The sequence below is a fragment of the Lytechinus pictus genome, chromosome 14, assembly GCF_037042905.1.
Source record: "Lytechinus pictus isolate F3 Inbred chromosome 14, Lp3.0, whole genome shotgun sequence".
Classification (NCBI taxonomy): domain Eukaryota; kingdom Metazoa; phylum Echinodermata; class Echinoidea; order Temnopleuroida; family Toxopneustidae; genus Lytechinus; species Lytechinus pictus.
The window spans coordinates 15,429,409-15,446,236 of record NC_087258.1 but is presented as its reverse complement, the minus strand read 5'-3'; the positions used below and the strand labels follow the sequence as shown (position 1 = coordinate 15,446,236).

The window sequence follows — 16,828 nt, the reverse complement described above, 5'->3', positions numbered from 1 at the left end:
AGAAAAAGGGACATTTTAAGGACTGATTCTAGGAATTCATGGAGAGCAGACATATCTCACTAATGCGAACATAAGCATGGACAAGAAATGTTTTATATTAAGACCTTAAAATGTGGCAATCACTTTAAGTAGTCATGACAAGAAGCATACTATTGCACATAAAATAATAATTCGAAGTGCGAGGAAGTATATTGAAAACAGGAAGTTTTAGTGCCACAGGATTATATATCTCGTTAAAGTTAAACAGACAGTGTGAGCACCAGGAACAATGAAGACATGGGCCCTAATCAAATTATGTTTCATAAAGTTATGAAAAATGCGTCTTATGTAATATAACAGAATTATGGTATAATCTAACATCATAATGAACAATAATTTCTTCTTTCCCATTACATTCCCTTCCTCTCTCCCTCTTTTTCTCCTTTTCCTCGTTTTTTTGTCAGCCGATTGGATGCCCCCCCGTAGATACCCTACTGAGTGAGCCTATTCTTAACTCATACGAAAGAAAAAAAATGACAAAAATTGTCTGGACCATGTACAAAGTGATCAGTTTATTGAGCATGATGTATACAACTTCTCTCTTAAATCTAACCCGACTGGCAATATCTTTTGTCTTCTTAATGCATGATGATAAAATGCAGATTCGGACAAATTAAGACTAGCACAAATTACAAACTGTGTGGCTTCTCGTGCGCCATCGGGCTTACCGTCAGACGATTTTAACCCTGGATTTTAACACGTTTTAAATATTTTATAAGTGCATGAAACAAAACAAACATAAAAACAATCAAAACTCAACTGTCATGTTATGATATTTCTCCAACATCTTCTTGAATCATCAGTGTGTAATATCAGCTAATATAATGTGTTAAAATTAAATTAATATACCGCATGAGTGTGCTCATATAGAATGCAAAACTGTCATCCCTTTCCAAACTAAAAAAAAATATCTTTTTGCCAAAATAAGAAAAAATCAACCAAGTTTAGTTATGCAAGTCCATAACAATAACAAGAATAACATGGAAAAAAACCCTCCGATGTTCATATCCGAAGATACGCTTTACAGAGAAATGAATGATTATTCTTTCTGAAACCATTAATTGATTTCACTTATCAAAAAATTGTAAAAATATGATCATATTATATTGAGCTTACTGAACCTCAATAATTTCATGAGAGGTATCTGATGGGGTCACATGATAAAATGTTTAATATTCAAAAGGGTTGTAGATTAAATGGAACAAACATCATGCACTTGGATGTGGGGAGGGGTAAATCTGAGAAAAGTTGTTTCTACTTTTTCAAGATCTACCCCTCTAGGATTTACATCCATGGAGGTTTCCCTGTTTATCTTGCCACCCTTTTCCACCCGTGTATTTTTCCACCCTTTTGAATTAATTGATTTCTTTAAATTAATTTATTCACCACTGGTGGGATGGAACACCCTATCAACAAAAGTTTTTTTTCATCGGGGTCCTTTTATATCATGTGTTTAAAAAATATCATATACCGGTAGATAAACATTTAATTCTTTTTCATCTTGAACCTCCACCCATCTGTTTAAAAGCCCTGGAAAAGAATGTTTTTATTTAATAACAATATACACAAATTGCAAGGGAAACAAACTGATTGATGGCATACTATAATCATCACTATAATCATCATTATCAAACTTTTCATTTTTTCATCATCATTATTACAATTTTTCTACCCTGAATTATTGGGGGGGATGATAATACAGGCCATCCCCCCCACTTGAAATATTGGGGGGGATATATCCCCCCATCCCCCCCCCCCCCCGTGATCGACACCCATGATAATAGTAATAACAATGGTGAATGATGATAATAATAATAATAATAATAACATAATTGTAAATAATGCTTAATATCGAAATCTCTAAGCGCTTTAGATTATTAATGAGAAGAATTATTAAATTACAGTTATTTTGCATTATATGCTAACATTTAGTATACTTATCATTACAAGGTATCATGCTATTTAATTAAACTACACTACATTATTAAACTACGACATCAATATTACAACATTGAAAATAGATAGGTCTTGATAGATTTCTTGAAATTGGCTATTGAGATTGCTACTTGTACTTGGGAAGGTAGAGAGTTCCAGAATAGACCAGTTCGGAGTTACCTCATGGGCAATTTTGGTAAAATGACCTTTCATTTCTTTAATTATGATAGGCAGATTTCAAATTAAGATATTATGTAAACATGCCTTACATAGCAGGATGCAAAATTGCATGAGACCAGGTGACTAAAATAGCACACAATGAACACTTTATGAAGGTATTTGTTGCATCTTTGCCATGAACGCATTAGCATGTTGTTATGGAATTAAATTCAATTAAATTCAATTCAATTCAATTTAATTCAATTTGTTTATTGTATTAGTTATATTAATGTTCTTGGCCAACTGTGAAATACCAGTCGCTAATGGACGCATTGTTGTTTTTGTGGATGTACTGAAAAACCCAATTCAAATGAATATATGAATAATCAAGACATCAAAACTTTTATGTTTGGAAAAACTTATTTTATAACTTATTATAATTAGTCATTGAATACTTTAATATGTTTCTAGACAGGTTCACCCTTTCAGCTTTATATTGTATCTCATGTATCTATTATTATGAATTATAAATGAAAAAAAAGTGTAAAAAATAAATTAAAATCAAATCATCGCCGCCTTTTGATTAAAATAACCACGATGAGGAGATTGATGACAGCAACGCCGTGGATGACACCCATGATGATGAAGACTGTCGTAAATGACTGAGTGACGTCATATATGTACCCTGTTAAATGAAGAGGAGAGGGGAGAGGGGGGGGGGAGAAAGAGAACTATTGAAATAAGTAGGTCGGAACTTCCTAATATGCAGGGCCCGCTGGGAGAACAGTTTTCAGAACTGAAGTGGCTTCCCTGGGTAAAATATGACGTTATTATTATTGTTATTATCATTATCATTATTAATGTTTGTTTTTTGCTTTTATTTCCCCCTCCATTCAAATAATACTACATCAAATGTGACATAATTATATTCAACAAACAAAATAATCGTAACAAACAATATAGTCATAATACACAATGAATACAAAATAATGATGTGAACATAACCTTGACTTTTTAATGATATTATTAATAATGATTAATGAACGCAGCAGACCGCCATCGTGAGTGGTTAAGCTATAAATTGACGGCGGCCTCATACAAAGGTTCGTGACCGAGTTTGATATTACTGATCAAGTGTGCTGTAGATAGCAATATAAAATAAGAAATTTTAATTGGCGAATGTGGATATTTATGTAGCTACGTTAATTTGGAGTATGGGAAGAATAGGATTGAATGATGTTTCTTTTATCAAAAGAGTGGCTTTAACATGTTTAACATGTTTAAAGGAGTATAAGGCGGCGGAGCAAGATTTAATTTTGTCAGCAAGATCATTCCAAATGTCTGGACCAAGATGTCGAATAGATTTAGAGATAATTAATTGTCTCGGGTTTGCGAGATAAAAGTTTCCGGATATACGAGTTGGTAGAACTATTGAACTTTTAACATGTCATCTAAAGACGAAGGGAGTAGATTGCTGATATACTTAAAGCAGATACGAAGCGATAGCGTCATCTCGAGTCCTCAACAACTCATACCTGGCCAGTATCCTGACCCATAGTGCTAGTGTAGTCTATATAGACCCACTTGAATGATAACATGCTAATTAACTACTCAATATATTTATACCGCAATGATTATGTTATCAAGTAGCAAAACAATTACTCTTCCTCTCAAAACATTTTAGTTTCTCTATACAAATATGATTATAGGTCAATTTATTCTCTGTAGTATTAGTAGATATCTGAAAATGTAAAGTATATCTCAAGACTATGTATTTATAACACACAGTTAAAGAGAGACGACTCACAGTTCAACCCCCCCCCCCCCCTTTAAATATGATTCAGAATGATCCCAATAATAAAACAACAATTCTGACATGCTTGCTCCGTTCGCTCTCTTGTGAATACTACATAAGATGATTGCCGGTAGCGACGATCCATGGAGGTAAAAAGAGATGGAGTACCATCTGACTAATTTTCCTTCAAGCCCCGCATGTTTGATGCCGCAGGGATAATGTCAGGCATATTTTTCATTGGATTTTTCTTGCAAGTTATAGAAAGAGATTCCTTTAACTACAGAGTTACTGGCCAGATACAATGGAAAATAAACTTTTCTAATAACGATCCAAGTTAGACCCTAGATAGAGGGGTGTAAAGGTTATACAAGTTGACACTGAGAGTGAGAAACAAGCTCTAAGTTGGTCTTGAATTCAAGTCTAGCCCCAAGTTTTACAACTACTAATACCATTTACCTGTAAATAATCCTGCACTGGATACTCCAAGTCCACCGACGACGTTCAAAGTCGCCAAGGCCATGGCGAAATTATTTTCGTCGAATATCGCGACCTTGGATAAGCTGCTATACACAGATTCCTCGATGAAGAAACAGAACCCTTGGAAAAATGCCAGGATGGCCCGGACCGGATAAGCAGAACCGACGAAATCCAACAAGAAAGACCCCGTGCAGATTAAACCGACGACGATGTAAACGTTGAGGTCACTGAAGCCTTTGCGGATGAGGGTGATAAAGATAGTCCTACCTAGAATGCCAGCTATCCCGCCTATCGTGGAGAGGTAGATGGCGGTGGAAGGAGAGATGCCTAGATGTTCAGCATGTGGAACCAAAAACAGCATCCACGCATATATCACGTAACATAACAAGAAAGGAATCGGGATAGAAATGAGAAAGATTCGTTCCTTGAGCAGTCCACAAGTCACACCCGGAGAGTCACTTAATTTTGCGTTTTCACGATTTCTTTGTGTCTCCTTGTGAATCAAACGTCTTTTGTCGAGGAAAGTTTCTTCACATATATCATCTTCCTGTTCCCCTTCCTCCTCCTCCTCCATCCTCGTCCACTTTAAGACTTCCTTTTCGCACTCCTGATTCCGTTGACGAACCACATCCGTACCTTCTGATGACAGCCTTTCCTGATAACCATTTACGCGTCTCTTCTTCACTTCATCACGACTGTTGTTGCCTTCATTGGCATTAGTATCACCATTACTTGCTCTCCCTCGAATGGTTGCTCCACACACGACAAGGTGAAGGGCAATACCGCCTAGAATTAGGAATGCCCCCTCATAACCATAGGCTTGGAGTGACCTTTCAATAACAATAGGAAGCAGCATGGACCCAGCTGCGTAGCCGTAACTCGCAACTGTACTCCAGAAGACAAAATCTTCTCTAAAATAATCGTTCACAGCGAGGACGGAGGGCATGTTGGCCATTGCCAATCCAACACCTATATAGAAGATTAAACAAAAAAGTCGATAACACTTGGTAATTAGTACAACATAATTAAACCACGTTCTCTTTCCATTACAGGGGGAAGTGCACATACTTCATAGTACGTTTCAGAGAGGACGTCTATGATTATCAGCCCCCTTGAAAAAAATTGTGTCTATACGTCCATGCCTACTATCGCCCACCTTGCTCATCCTTGTCGCTTGCCCCCCCCCCCCAGGTATATGCCAGGTATGCCACTGGAGGACGACCAAGTAATTTTTGCCATTTTTTCCAGCAGATGAGTTATAGGAATTGTATTTTTTCTCAAACTAAAATATCTCAAATTATATCATTATGTAAAGATAATAAATACTAACCTGAGAGAGCGAGGCAGACACCAACAGTAACAGTGGTTTTAAAGAAAGCACAGGTAATCAAACTCAACCCACACATTAGACCTCCTGACATAGCGACAAAGCGATGATTGACTCTTTGAAGGATGAATGTTACCAAAAGGCCTAAAATTGTGAGAACAAAATTAATGGTCAGATAATTATCTTTTAGGTTACACACAAAAAACGAGAACTATTTTCCATGAGTAAAATTGTTTTTTACATAAAGAATGAAGTGCAAAAATTCGTAACGTATGTGTTTTTACTCGAGAATCTGGGTTTCTGTTACACCTGATCTTTTTTTCAAGGACATTACTTATTAACTACTTTTCTTGAGTATCCCTGTCAGTGAAAGTATGTAAAACAATCCGTACAAATGAGTTTTTCTTCAAGTTTGTAAGGTATGATAGCAGAACGGGTGAAAAAACTCACAGCCAGGTAAAGCGATAATCTGACGATTAACTGCGCTGAGAAAATGAGTAGTATATGACTCTTGTATGTGAGTTTTGGGGTGTTGAGATCATGCATCCAAGTAATTTTACTCGGATCTCGCGTTAATTGCTTGCGCGCACACGTGATACCGGCCAAATGTGCAGAGCATGAAGACTTTTCTGGTAAGTTCTACATGTCTTTTTATTTATTTTCCCCCTTTTCTTCTATAATTACTTTTCTTGACAATAATAGCTTAGACCTACATGTATGGGGCAAACATAAATGCTATTTATGGTGACAACAGGGTGCATTGATCTACATTCTCATCCATCCGAGGCTCACGCCTCTCGGTTTGGGTAACCACACACCAGCCTGTTGTTGCGCCGCTACCCCGGGGCCAGAAGGGAGTGAAGGCCAGTGTGCCGCTACGATTGCTGGAGTCATTTATGAGGAGGGCAAATAAGTGACATCGTCCATGATTTATGTAATCATGGACGATGTCACTTATTTGCCCTCCTCATAAATGACTCCAGCAATCGTAGCGGCACACTGGCCTTCACTCCCTTCTGGCCCCGGGGTAGCGGCGCAACAACAGGCTGGTGTGTGGTTACCCAAACCGAGAGGCGTGAGCCTCGGATGGATGAGAATGTAGATCAATGCACCCTGTTGTCACCATAAATAGCATTTATGTTTGCCCCATACATGTAGGTCTAAGCTATTATTGTCAAGAAAAGTAATTATAGAAGAAAAGGGGGAAAATAAATAAAAAGACATGTAGAACTTACCAGAAAAGTCTTCATGCTCTGCACATTTGGCCGGTATCACGTGTGCGCGCAAGCAATTAACGCGAGATCCGAGTAAAATTACTTGGATGCATGATCTCAACACCCCAAAACTCACATACAAGAGTCATATACTACTCATTTTCTCAGCGCAGTTAATCGTCAGATTATCGCTAAAACTAATCAAGTGTGTAATATGCTCACATACTCAAAAAGTCAGTAAATATACTTTAAACATACTCATTACACTGGGTTAAGTTACTCATTAGATTGAGTTATTCAAATTTACTCACTTGATGTGTCACTATAGTGTCAAATGAAATATACTCGACAAGATGAGTTTTCAAAGTACCTTCATTGAGTGAAAGTACTCATCAAAGTATGTCGCTATAGTGTCAAAATTATTTTGACATTTGAGTACGATTACTAACACATGCAAGTTTCTGTTTTTTGTGTGTATGTTTAAGGAAACAACGTTACTAGAATAACCTGTACCTGTCCATGGAATGTTTGCTTTCCTTTGCATTTTGGCCCAAATGCATGGAAAAATAACAATTAAATTGCAATGTTTACTTCAGTCATAACATGTCATCATGAAATGCACAGACATGATAAATATGCAGCAATGTAAACAATAAAAAGTTTGCAAAAGTTGGATACACTGAATTTGAATGATGTTTGATGCACTGATGCGTGAAAGTTCACACATGGTGTATTTACGTTTACTTTGAAAAATATAAAATACTGAATTAAAAAAGATGAGAAAGTTAGTTTCATGTTTGTTGAATATTTGTAATTCATGAAAGCTTTAATTTTAAACAAATACTAAACCACGCAATGTCTTCATCTTTTAAAAATGTCATCTGAAACACTCGGATCACACAAACAAACCACTCCTTTCAAACTATGACAAACATACATCTTTTTAAAACATCCCTGTCACCTGCACGGGAAAAATTCTAAAGAAATGGAGACGCTGGTTAGAAAAAAAATGCATTTTGCAACATTTCACTTCAGACTTTGACCTGTATTCAGGATAACTGCAGAATGTAAAATCAAATTAAAAAAACGCCTAAACGCTGTTAAATGTACCACTTGTAGCAAATGGGTATACATCTTGCACACGGATTCCAGTTAATGTGTATAATGACATTTCAGTTCTCTTAAAATTGTGAGTGTACAGAATGCATTTTCAAGCATCTTCTATATTTTATAGAAGAAAGCATTAAAGCATGTACTGAACCAAATAGTGATCCACATAGTATTGTTTGTATGAAACATAATCAGCTGTCGGATAAAGGTACTAAGTTTGTTCATCTGAACATAGGTAGCCTTCTTATGAAGATATTAAACATATTTGTTGTAGATGTAAACTTACACCTTTTTGCTTTGAACGAGACTAGATTGAATAGCTCCATTTTAGACATGTCAGATAGTGAAGTTTAAATACCTCATTACTCTATCATTCGTGCAGACTGTGATAGAAACAGAGGAGGGGTGGGTGTTTGTGTGCACAAATCTTTGCATGTTGAGTTGATAAATCATAAATCTTCTCTAAGTTAGAAGCTATGTGTTTACGGATCCACTTTTAAAACACTTAATCGTTATTATTCTCCAACTGATATAGTATAATAGTAGAATTGGACGCCATCGAGCTCAGAGAGGCTGAACTTAATGAGGTGGCCCACCAATTAGCCCTGAAGAAGGATCGAGTACATTTTAAGAGACTGCAAGAGGTAGCAGAGTTTGCCAATAAAATGCAAGATGTGCATAGGATGCGGACGAAGATTTTGTAGAATCGTTTGCATCAAAATTGGGCAGCATCCCGATGGCAGCCGAAGGTGAGACAATGTCACGATTCTTCACATCACAAAAGAGGGAAGACAGACATTTAAAAGACGAAATCGGTTGGGACAAAGTTGCCCAACTCACCCACTCATTGGCACTGATGGCTCAATTTATTTTGAAGCAGAGCGTGGTAACAGATAAATTGGCTGTACCTATAACCAGTTGCCAAACCTCGAGGTTCCTGAACGTCTTTCACGGTGACCCTATACCTGGTTAAGAAACGCATATGATGATATATGATGCAAAGCCATTGGACTCAGCAACAAAGCTGAACTATTTGAGTAACTATTGTGTCGCGGGCGAACCGAAGGAAATCGTCGAACACTACTGCATATCAGAAAGCATGGGACCTACTTGAACTGATGTATGGATGCGCGAGCGTCATTAGTATGGCATTCACTTCCAAGCTCAAGACTCTCAATGGACTAAGAGCATTTTTTATACATTCTTGAAAAGGTGGTAGCGGCTAAGAATCATCGATTTCCCACAGGAGAACTTCCACTTGGTTGCAAAACTTCCGTCATATTTGGAAAACAAATGGATATATGTCATATATACAGTGGCAAGATGCATTTTATGGACGAGAAACTTGCCCTCCTTTTGCAGAATTCTCTGAAGTTGTGAAGCAGGCAGCAAGGAAGGCAAACATCCCAGACCTGGAAGGTGTTGCGAAAGAGAGAAGACGTCAACACTCACCCCCACTCCACGAGGTCACACCTTAGCAATCAGTGATAATCTGGATCGCAAACGTTCAAGGTCGGTCAAGCTAGGAGTATATATATATTGTCAATATTGCAACGGGGATCACCACCTTGATGACTGCAGTGAATTCATGAAAATAACCATTTCAGAAAGGAAGAATTAGTTCTTCATTTCTAAGACTATCTGCTATGGATGCGCTACAACAAACACCCTAGAAAGGATAGCAGTGACAGAAGGCATTACAAGATTTGTGCTTGAAGCCACTTGACCTGTCTTTACTTTGGATCTAAACTGAAGCACCAGTAAGATGAAGGGTCATCTAACTGCACAAATATCTCCAGTCCCCTTGACAAAGATGGACCAGATATCACTCCATGATTGGCCCGGTATGGGTGAGGTATTCAGATAATCCTTCCCACGAAGTCCTTCAATATGCAATTCTGGATGACCGATCTAACGTTGGATTTATATCTAATAGCTTCTGCAATTAGATAAGTATAGATGGTCCGGAAACAGACCTGATACAACAATGCATAACAAATCTAACATCAGAAGCAAAAAGATAAGAGCCATTGAGGTAGACTTTAATATATAAGAAGCAAGCCATCTCCCTTCCTGCATGTAACTCCAGACGCAGCATTCCGGCAACCGGTTACAAATACCGAAGACAGAAGTGGTAAGACAGTACCCCACCTTAAAAAGGTTGCAGACGACAAGCTATAGTACCTTACAACCGAAAAATAGAGGTGCCGCTTCTTATCAGAAACAACTGTTGGAGAGCTATCAGACCGAGAGAAATCATCGCAGGGGAAGAAGATAACCAATATGCGGTGAAGTCTTCGCTTGGATTGGGTGCCATTGGTAGAGTTTGCAAAACTCCAGAAAAGGAACAATGAATCTGCCACAAAATAACCACTGAGGACGCTGGAAGCCACATCATGTGCGTCTTTCCACAATCGGTCAGATTTTAATTTACGACATATGAATAAATATAAGGAGATTTCATGTAAAACAAAAAGATTTCAGAACAGTGCTCTTCCAAGTCTGACAAGATTATTGAATAAGTACCATGGTAATCAAGTTTGAAATTTGTGTAATGAATGTGCAATATTGTATTATCCATCATTTAATTTTTTATCCATTTTAACTCCATTTTTAACTGCACATATGTAATTTTAATTTGTATATTCATTGTTTATCTTAGTAATTTTGATTATTGTTATATATTGGCATTGTGTAAACATGTACAATTCAGTCTGTGACTGCCAATCATGTTTTTTTGCAATAAACCTGAATTGAATTGAATAAACGCTCACTCCTGAACGGGTACTTATAAGGCACTGGAGTCAGACTTTCAGACGAGGATATAGTAGAGAGCAGTCTCTTTCTGTGGAAGAGTAGCGGTTCTTAATCTTTGACACCGGAATAAACAAAATAAATGATGGCCACTACGAGGTGCCTCTTCCTTTAAAGAAGGATAAGCCACACAACCGTCTTCAAGCCGATGAGAGATTAAATTAACTCAATGTCCGATTTAGAAAGAATCCTCGTTTCTTGAAAGACTATCGGGAATTTATTATGATGCCAACTCGACTTGAGCGGAACATGCTCCTGAGTGTTATAAACATGGTTATACACCAGGAGAGGTCAACTACGTTCTGCACACAGGAGTTTACCACCCCAGGAAGCCGGAAAAGATATACAAGTAGTCTTCGACTGCTCTGCCAAATTTTAAGGAGTAGGAATCACTATCATGAACATAATCAGAACTTTATGAAGAAATTAATGAAGAGAACAATGATAGGCGTAGCTTAAATCAAGGTTCCTCAGAGTTATCTGCCCTTTGGGAAAATTGGTGATGCCGAAAAAATGTCTCTGCTGGGAATCGAACCCGGGCCCCCAGCTTTGAACGCCGGTGCCTTAACCACAAGACCACATATACGGGTTAGTGGCTAAGGCGACCCCGATCCGATTGACCGTCAGATAAACAGATTTTCGACACCACCAATTAAATTTCTTTTGTCGGGTGTAGTTGAGTTTTAAACAATGAGAAGCCGCCATGCCTCAGCTGGATCAAAGCTATTGCTTAGATACAATACATGTATGGGACAAATTATACAAATGTGAGAAATTATGCATGTACAACAGCTTTGGCAACTCTTGTATTAAAATATATTGTGAAAGAAATTAACGAAGAGAACAATGGTATACATTTAATGGTATATAAATATAATGGTATATATATATCTTTAAACGTGGTTCCATTGTGGCATTAGTTTCTATATTTAAAAAAAAGAGCACTGTTGAATCCAGTGGCCCGTGTTCTGAACTCGTATCAGGTTTAACGTCAATTCTGGTCCAAAAGTTGTAGTTCAACTATGGATAGCCAGCTGTTACAATTATCTCTCGCAGTTCAAATTCATTTTTTTCCCCAGCCCATTCGATACTCAAATCATTGACATTCATAATCCTGACAGGGAATAATTATTGAAAGCGTTCTCTTCATCATTGAAACGCGAGGAAAGAGTCGAGTGAAGGATGTGAAACATAATATAAATGAAAATTAAGACACTTTTGGTTCCCCAGGATTTTAACATGGTTAGATTATGGCCTGAGCTAAGCCAGACACGGGCCAGTTAAGTTACCAACTTTGGTGCCACGGCATTTGCTCCTATGATATTTTCTCCGGCCTCTCAGAAGGCATAGGGTTAAACTTATAGGCCCGTATTCTGAAGTCGGGTTTAACTTAAACTCATGCAGGTTTAAAGTTATGGTTTAAGTATGGATAGCCAATTGTTACATAAATCACTAACAGTAAAGATATCATATTTCAGCTCAGTTGGCTCTCAAAATCATTCATAATTGTCTAGGAAGCATAAATAGATGATTGTCTTCACCATCGATGAATCAGGAAAGAGCAGAGTAAATATAAGAAACGTAAAACTTAATAAAAAATGTGATACTTTTGGCTTCCCATACTTAAACCCCCTTAAACCACAACTTTAAACCTGAGTTTAAGTTAAACCCGACTTCAGAATACGGGCCATAGGATTGTAGGCCTGTTTCTGGTTCAAAATAACGTAAAGATAAGGATAAGGGTTTATTTAGTTTTGGTGGTATACGGCTTCAGTTTGGCTTAACGAGCAGGTTTTCCATCGGAGCAATATTGTCGCAGGAGCAAATGTCATGGAACCAACATTTTTCTCTTACTAAGGAGATACATAAACGTAGGAGGCAAGCTACATATCAATCCGACCGTCGCATAGTTACTCTCCAGACGGTCCACCATGGAAGGAATCAGAACACCGAATGATTTCGCTATTCCAGTCTCAACAAAAAGGATCACGAACTTGCTAAGAACAATCAAATATCCCCAGGACTCGGCAGCACAGTTGGTTTTGGCCATTTTCAAACTCGATCCAGAATCATTTCTTCCTGTGCGCACACTACACTTTCTTTAATGTTAAAACCAGGGAAGTGTAAAGTGAGAATTCTCTGTTATAACACATAGCGCTGTTCGGGTAAATGCGGCTTAGCTTATGGTCAAAGAATCTCTCTTGACCGTACTGCCATGAATGAACAAATATAATTGTGCGATATGTGTACCATTCACAAAACTTGCCGAGCATATAAAGCGAGGGTTGCTGAAGCATAAGGTTTTTTCTGGGAATGCTGCATGCCCTTTGGAAATTATGTTGGTATGCTATGGTGTAGAGGATCGACCCAAATATCCTTCATTTGGGAGCAAATCCTCCTCTTTTTTTGTTGTTGTTGCTTGTCATATTTTTTGGGGAAAATCACCCTTTTTTCGACTGAGTTAAAAAACCTTCTCTCTCTCTCTCTCTCCCTTGTTAATTAACCAGCACCCATGGGTGTCGTTTTCGGGGGGGGGGGTAATATATCCCCCAATATTACAGGTGGGGGATGTTAAAACCGATAATGTCGCACCAACGCATAATGTCGCAGATTGCGACATTATGCCAAGAGCGTCCGACGCATAATGTCGTAGTTTTTCTAACGCATATAACGTCACGTGTCGCAACGCATAATGTCGCAGCAAATTTCTAACGCATAACGTCACATGTCGCAACGCATAATGTCACAGCGGTATTTTCTTCAGGACTCGAGCTACAGATAAGATATAAAATATGCTTTCACTAAGTATTTTGAGACACGAGAAAGAGAATTAAGTGATTTGGAAATCATGATTACTCTAATTTGTATGGATATTTATCGGTTTATTGCCATTTCGTCTACTGCCTTTTTCCCCACTATCGCATGGTCTGATATCATTTCGTCTACCATTAGTTAGTCAACTACCAACATAGTCCAATAACCATTTCGTCTAATTACCATCTTGTCTAGTAGCCAGTTGGTCTAATAGCCGTTTTGTTTATTATAATTTAGTCTAATTGTATTTTTTTCAATTGGTCCACTTTGTCCAATATCATTACTTCTATTACCGTTTGGTCTAATAGCCAATTGGTCCAATAACCACTTGGTCTACTCTCATTTCTTCCATGTTCCATTTGGTCTAACTTCAGTTGGTTCACTATCACTTTTTCTAAACCTATTTCGGCTAACAATCATTTGGTATCGTTGCCATGGGTCCAATCACCATCTCGTCCAATCATCATTTTGTCCAATAGGCATATTCATTTCATCTTATAACCATAATGGTCTACTGGCACTAGACCTCTACGGTGACTCTATGTATCATTGCCGACTTGTTGCAGTAATACTCCTGATTTGTGGTTCAGATCAGCTCGCGAGCGCAAAAAAAAAAAAACCCTTTACCATCCGCCGACAGGGCATAGGCGGATCCAGGGAAAGGCCCGGCTCCCCCCCCCCCCCCGCATAAAAAAGGAAGGGGAAAGAGAGGAGGGAAAATGAGGAAAAATAAGAGGAGACACAAGAGTGAATAAAATAGGGTGAGGTGAAGACTTAGAAAAAAAAAATCTTTCATGTCTCAAAAGAGGCGCGATAGCTTTCGTTTCATTTCAAATTAACATTTATCTTCCTCCATTTTACAAAATTTCTTCATTTTTGTTAACAAGAATTCACATGAAATCAATTACCATAAAGAATATAGATATATACAACTTATGTGTACAGAAGAAGGCGTAGGTCCCTAGAAGCACGTGCTTGTGGCGGGATACGCCTGTGGACAGTCGGTAAAGCGGAGGTTTCTGATTCCGGTGACCCGGATTTGATTCCTAATTGGTGCGTTAGTGCCCCATAGTAAGGCTTAATAGTCATTATGCGTACCAGGTCCCTTGGAGAGGACCTTAAGCCGTCGGTCCTCTGGTTGCTTGCTTACAAACATTCATGCTTTCTTAGCAACCAGGTAAAAATATCACCATGTACTATACAGTGCGTCCCAAAAAAAACTATACACTTTTGAAATGGCTGCCAAATAAAAAGTATATCACTTTGGGGGAAAAGACTTATATATATATGGAAAGCCAATAAAGTCATCTTTCAAATGACACCAAAATGTTGGAAAACTATTCATGCTGGAGTGAGCACTACCCTCTTAAACAAAGGGTATGAAAATTAGGGTGGGCATGAATTAGCCTTTCGGTTTCTTTCAGTTTTTGAGAGGCGAGTCCCTTGGAACTTGCAAACTTGAGGGTGTGGTGATGAATTAATGGTCATTCATTATCAATTTAAATTGTTAGAGCAAATTTCATGAATTATCAAATTGAAATTCCATGCATGAATGAGCGTGAATTGCAATCTTTAGTGCAGCATTTTAACTTTACAATGTGGGTCTCAGCAGTGTGTTAATTGGAGTCAGGAGAATAGGGGTAAGAAATGACTTCAGTGGGTGAAGTAAGCTGATGGGAAAGGGTCAACAGAACGTTTAGCCTCCCTCATACAGGTCCGTCCCTCCCCCCTCCTGTTGAGATTGAGGCTGATTGCTAATACAATGTACGCATTAAGTGCAGAGCGGACTGTCAATTTGATAATAAATTCTGAAAATTAGGTAATCAACTTTTACCTATTAATCATTCAATCAACAATCTGTTAAGTAAATCAACTCAATCAATGTGATCAATCAAATATTCACCCTTTTCAATAAATTATCAATCAAACATTCAGATTCTTCAATAAATCATGTCATAAATCATCATAATTAGTCAAGTTCTTAATAGGCATTCATTGGAAAAGAAAGACCCATCAAGCATAAGTGGCATTTAAGTTTTAAATACCATCCAGGAGAAAGAAAGGGGGTGAGTATATGACATGTAATTTGTAAGAGAACACAAAGAAGAATGTCCCTATAACCCAATCTTACCCTATCTTACCCCCTTGCATGTAACAGGTACCATCACATTACTCTGACTCTCACAAGCCCACTTGCTAAGATCCAAATCTAACTAAAATTAAAATTCCTGTTTACTCATGCATAACATTTCAATTGAGTAACTCATGAAATTTGCTTAAGAAACCAAAACTGATCTCTATTCATCAGTAATTTAGCATAACACCCTTAACTTTGCAAGTTCCAAAGGACTCACCTCTAAAAAAACCCTGGAAGGCTAATTCCTGCTCACCCTAGCAAAGGCTAGTCTCTCAGGAGGGGTGAAAGGGGTAGAGAGAGAGGGGGGTTAAGTGTTCTGTTGACCCATATCTCGTCAACCTAGTTCCCCCACCTAAGTCCTATCCCTATTCTGACTTCCACGAACACATTGCTGAGATCCACTTGAAAAAGTGAAAAATTGTATTTCATGTTCACTCATGCATTTAATTTCTATTTAATAATTCTTGAAATTTGCTCTAGAAACCTAAATTGATCTAGCTTGATCATTGATTTATCAAAACACCCTCAACTTTGCAAGTTCCAAGGGACTCGCATCCCAAAAACTGAAAGAAATTGGAAGGCTAATTCCTGCCCACCCTAATTTTCATACCCTTTGTTTCAGTGGGCAGTGCTCGCTCAAGCATGAATAGTTTTCCAACTTTTTGTGGTCATTTGAAAGTTGACTTTATTGGCTTCCATATATGTAAGTGTTTTCCCCCAAAGTGATATATTTTTTATTTGGCAGCCATTTCAAAAGTGTATAGTTTTTTTGGGACGCACTGTATAGGCTAAATTTTTCGCTCGCGCGAATAGTGCTCAAATTTACCCCTTTTCGCTTTATATTTTTATGCTTTTTCAGTTCTGATTTGCTTTGCAAAGTGTACATCGATAATTATTACTATTATTGTTTTTACTATTACGAAGTTATATCTATGCATGTGTGTAAAATTAGGTAATGAAACTAAGTTTTGGGGCTTGCCTTACATACAAGCATTGCTTATTTTCGG

At 37.8% G+C, this 16,828-nt stretch overlaps 1 protein-coding gene across 2 annotated transcripts; it reads right to left on the bottom strand.

Annotated features, from left to right (window-relative positions):
* Positions 1–536: 536 nt before the first annotated feature.
* Positions 537–13,091, bottom strand: LOC129276568 (monocarboxylate transporter 7-like). 2 transcript variants are annotated; one of them, XM_054912952.2, is made up of 4 exons: positions 12,725–13,091; positions 5,736–5,876; positions 4,385–5,374; positions 537–2,818 (listed from the first exon to the last, which is right to left on the bottom strand). In XM_054912952.2, exons 1-4 carry the CDS (start codon positions 12,918–12,920, stop codon positions 2,700–2,702), a joined length of 1,446 nt encoding a protein of 481 aa, XP_054768927.2. In that variant the 5' UTR covers positions 12,921–13,091; the 3' UTR covers positions 537–2,699. The 2 variants fall into 2 exon arrangements, with proteins under 2 accessions (XP_054768927.2, XP_063965556.1); XM_064109486.1 differs by having other exon boundaries at positions 12,758–13,033.
* Between the last annotated feature and the right edge of the window lie 3,737 nt (positions 13,092–16,828).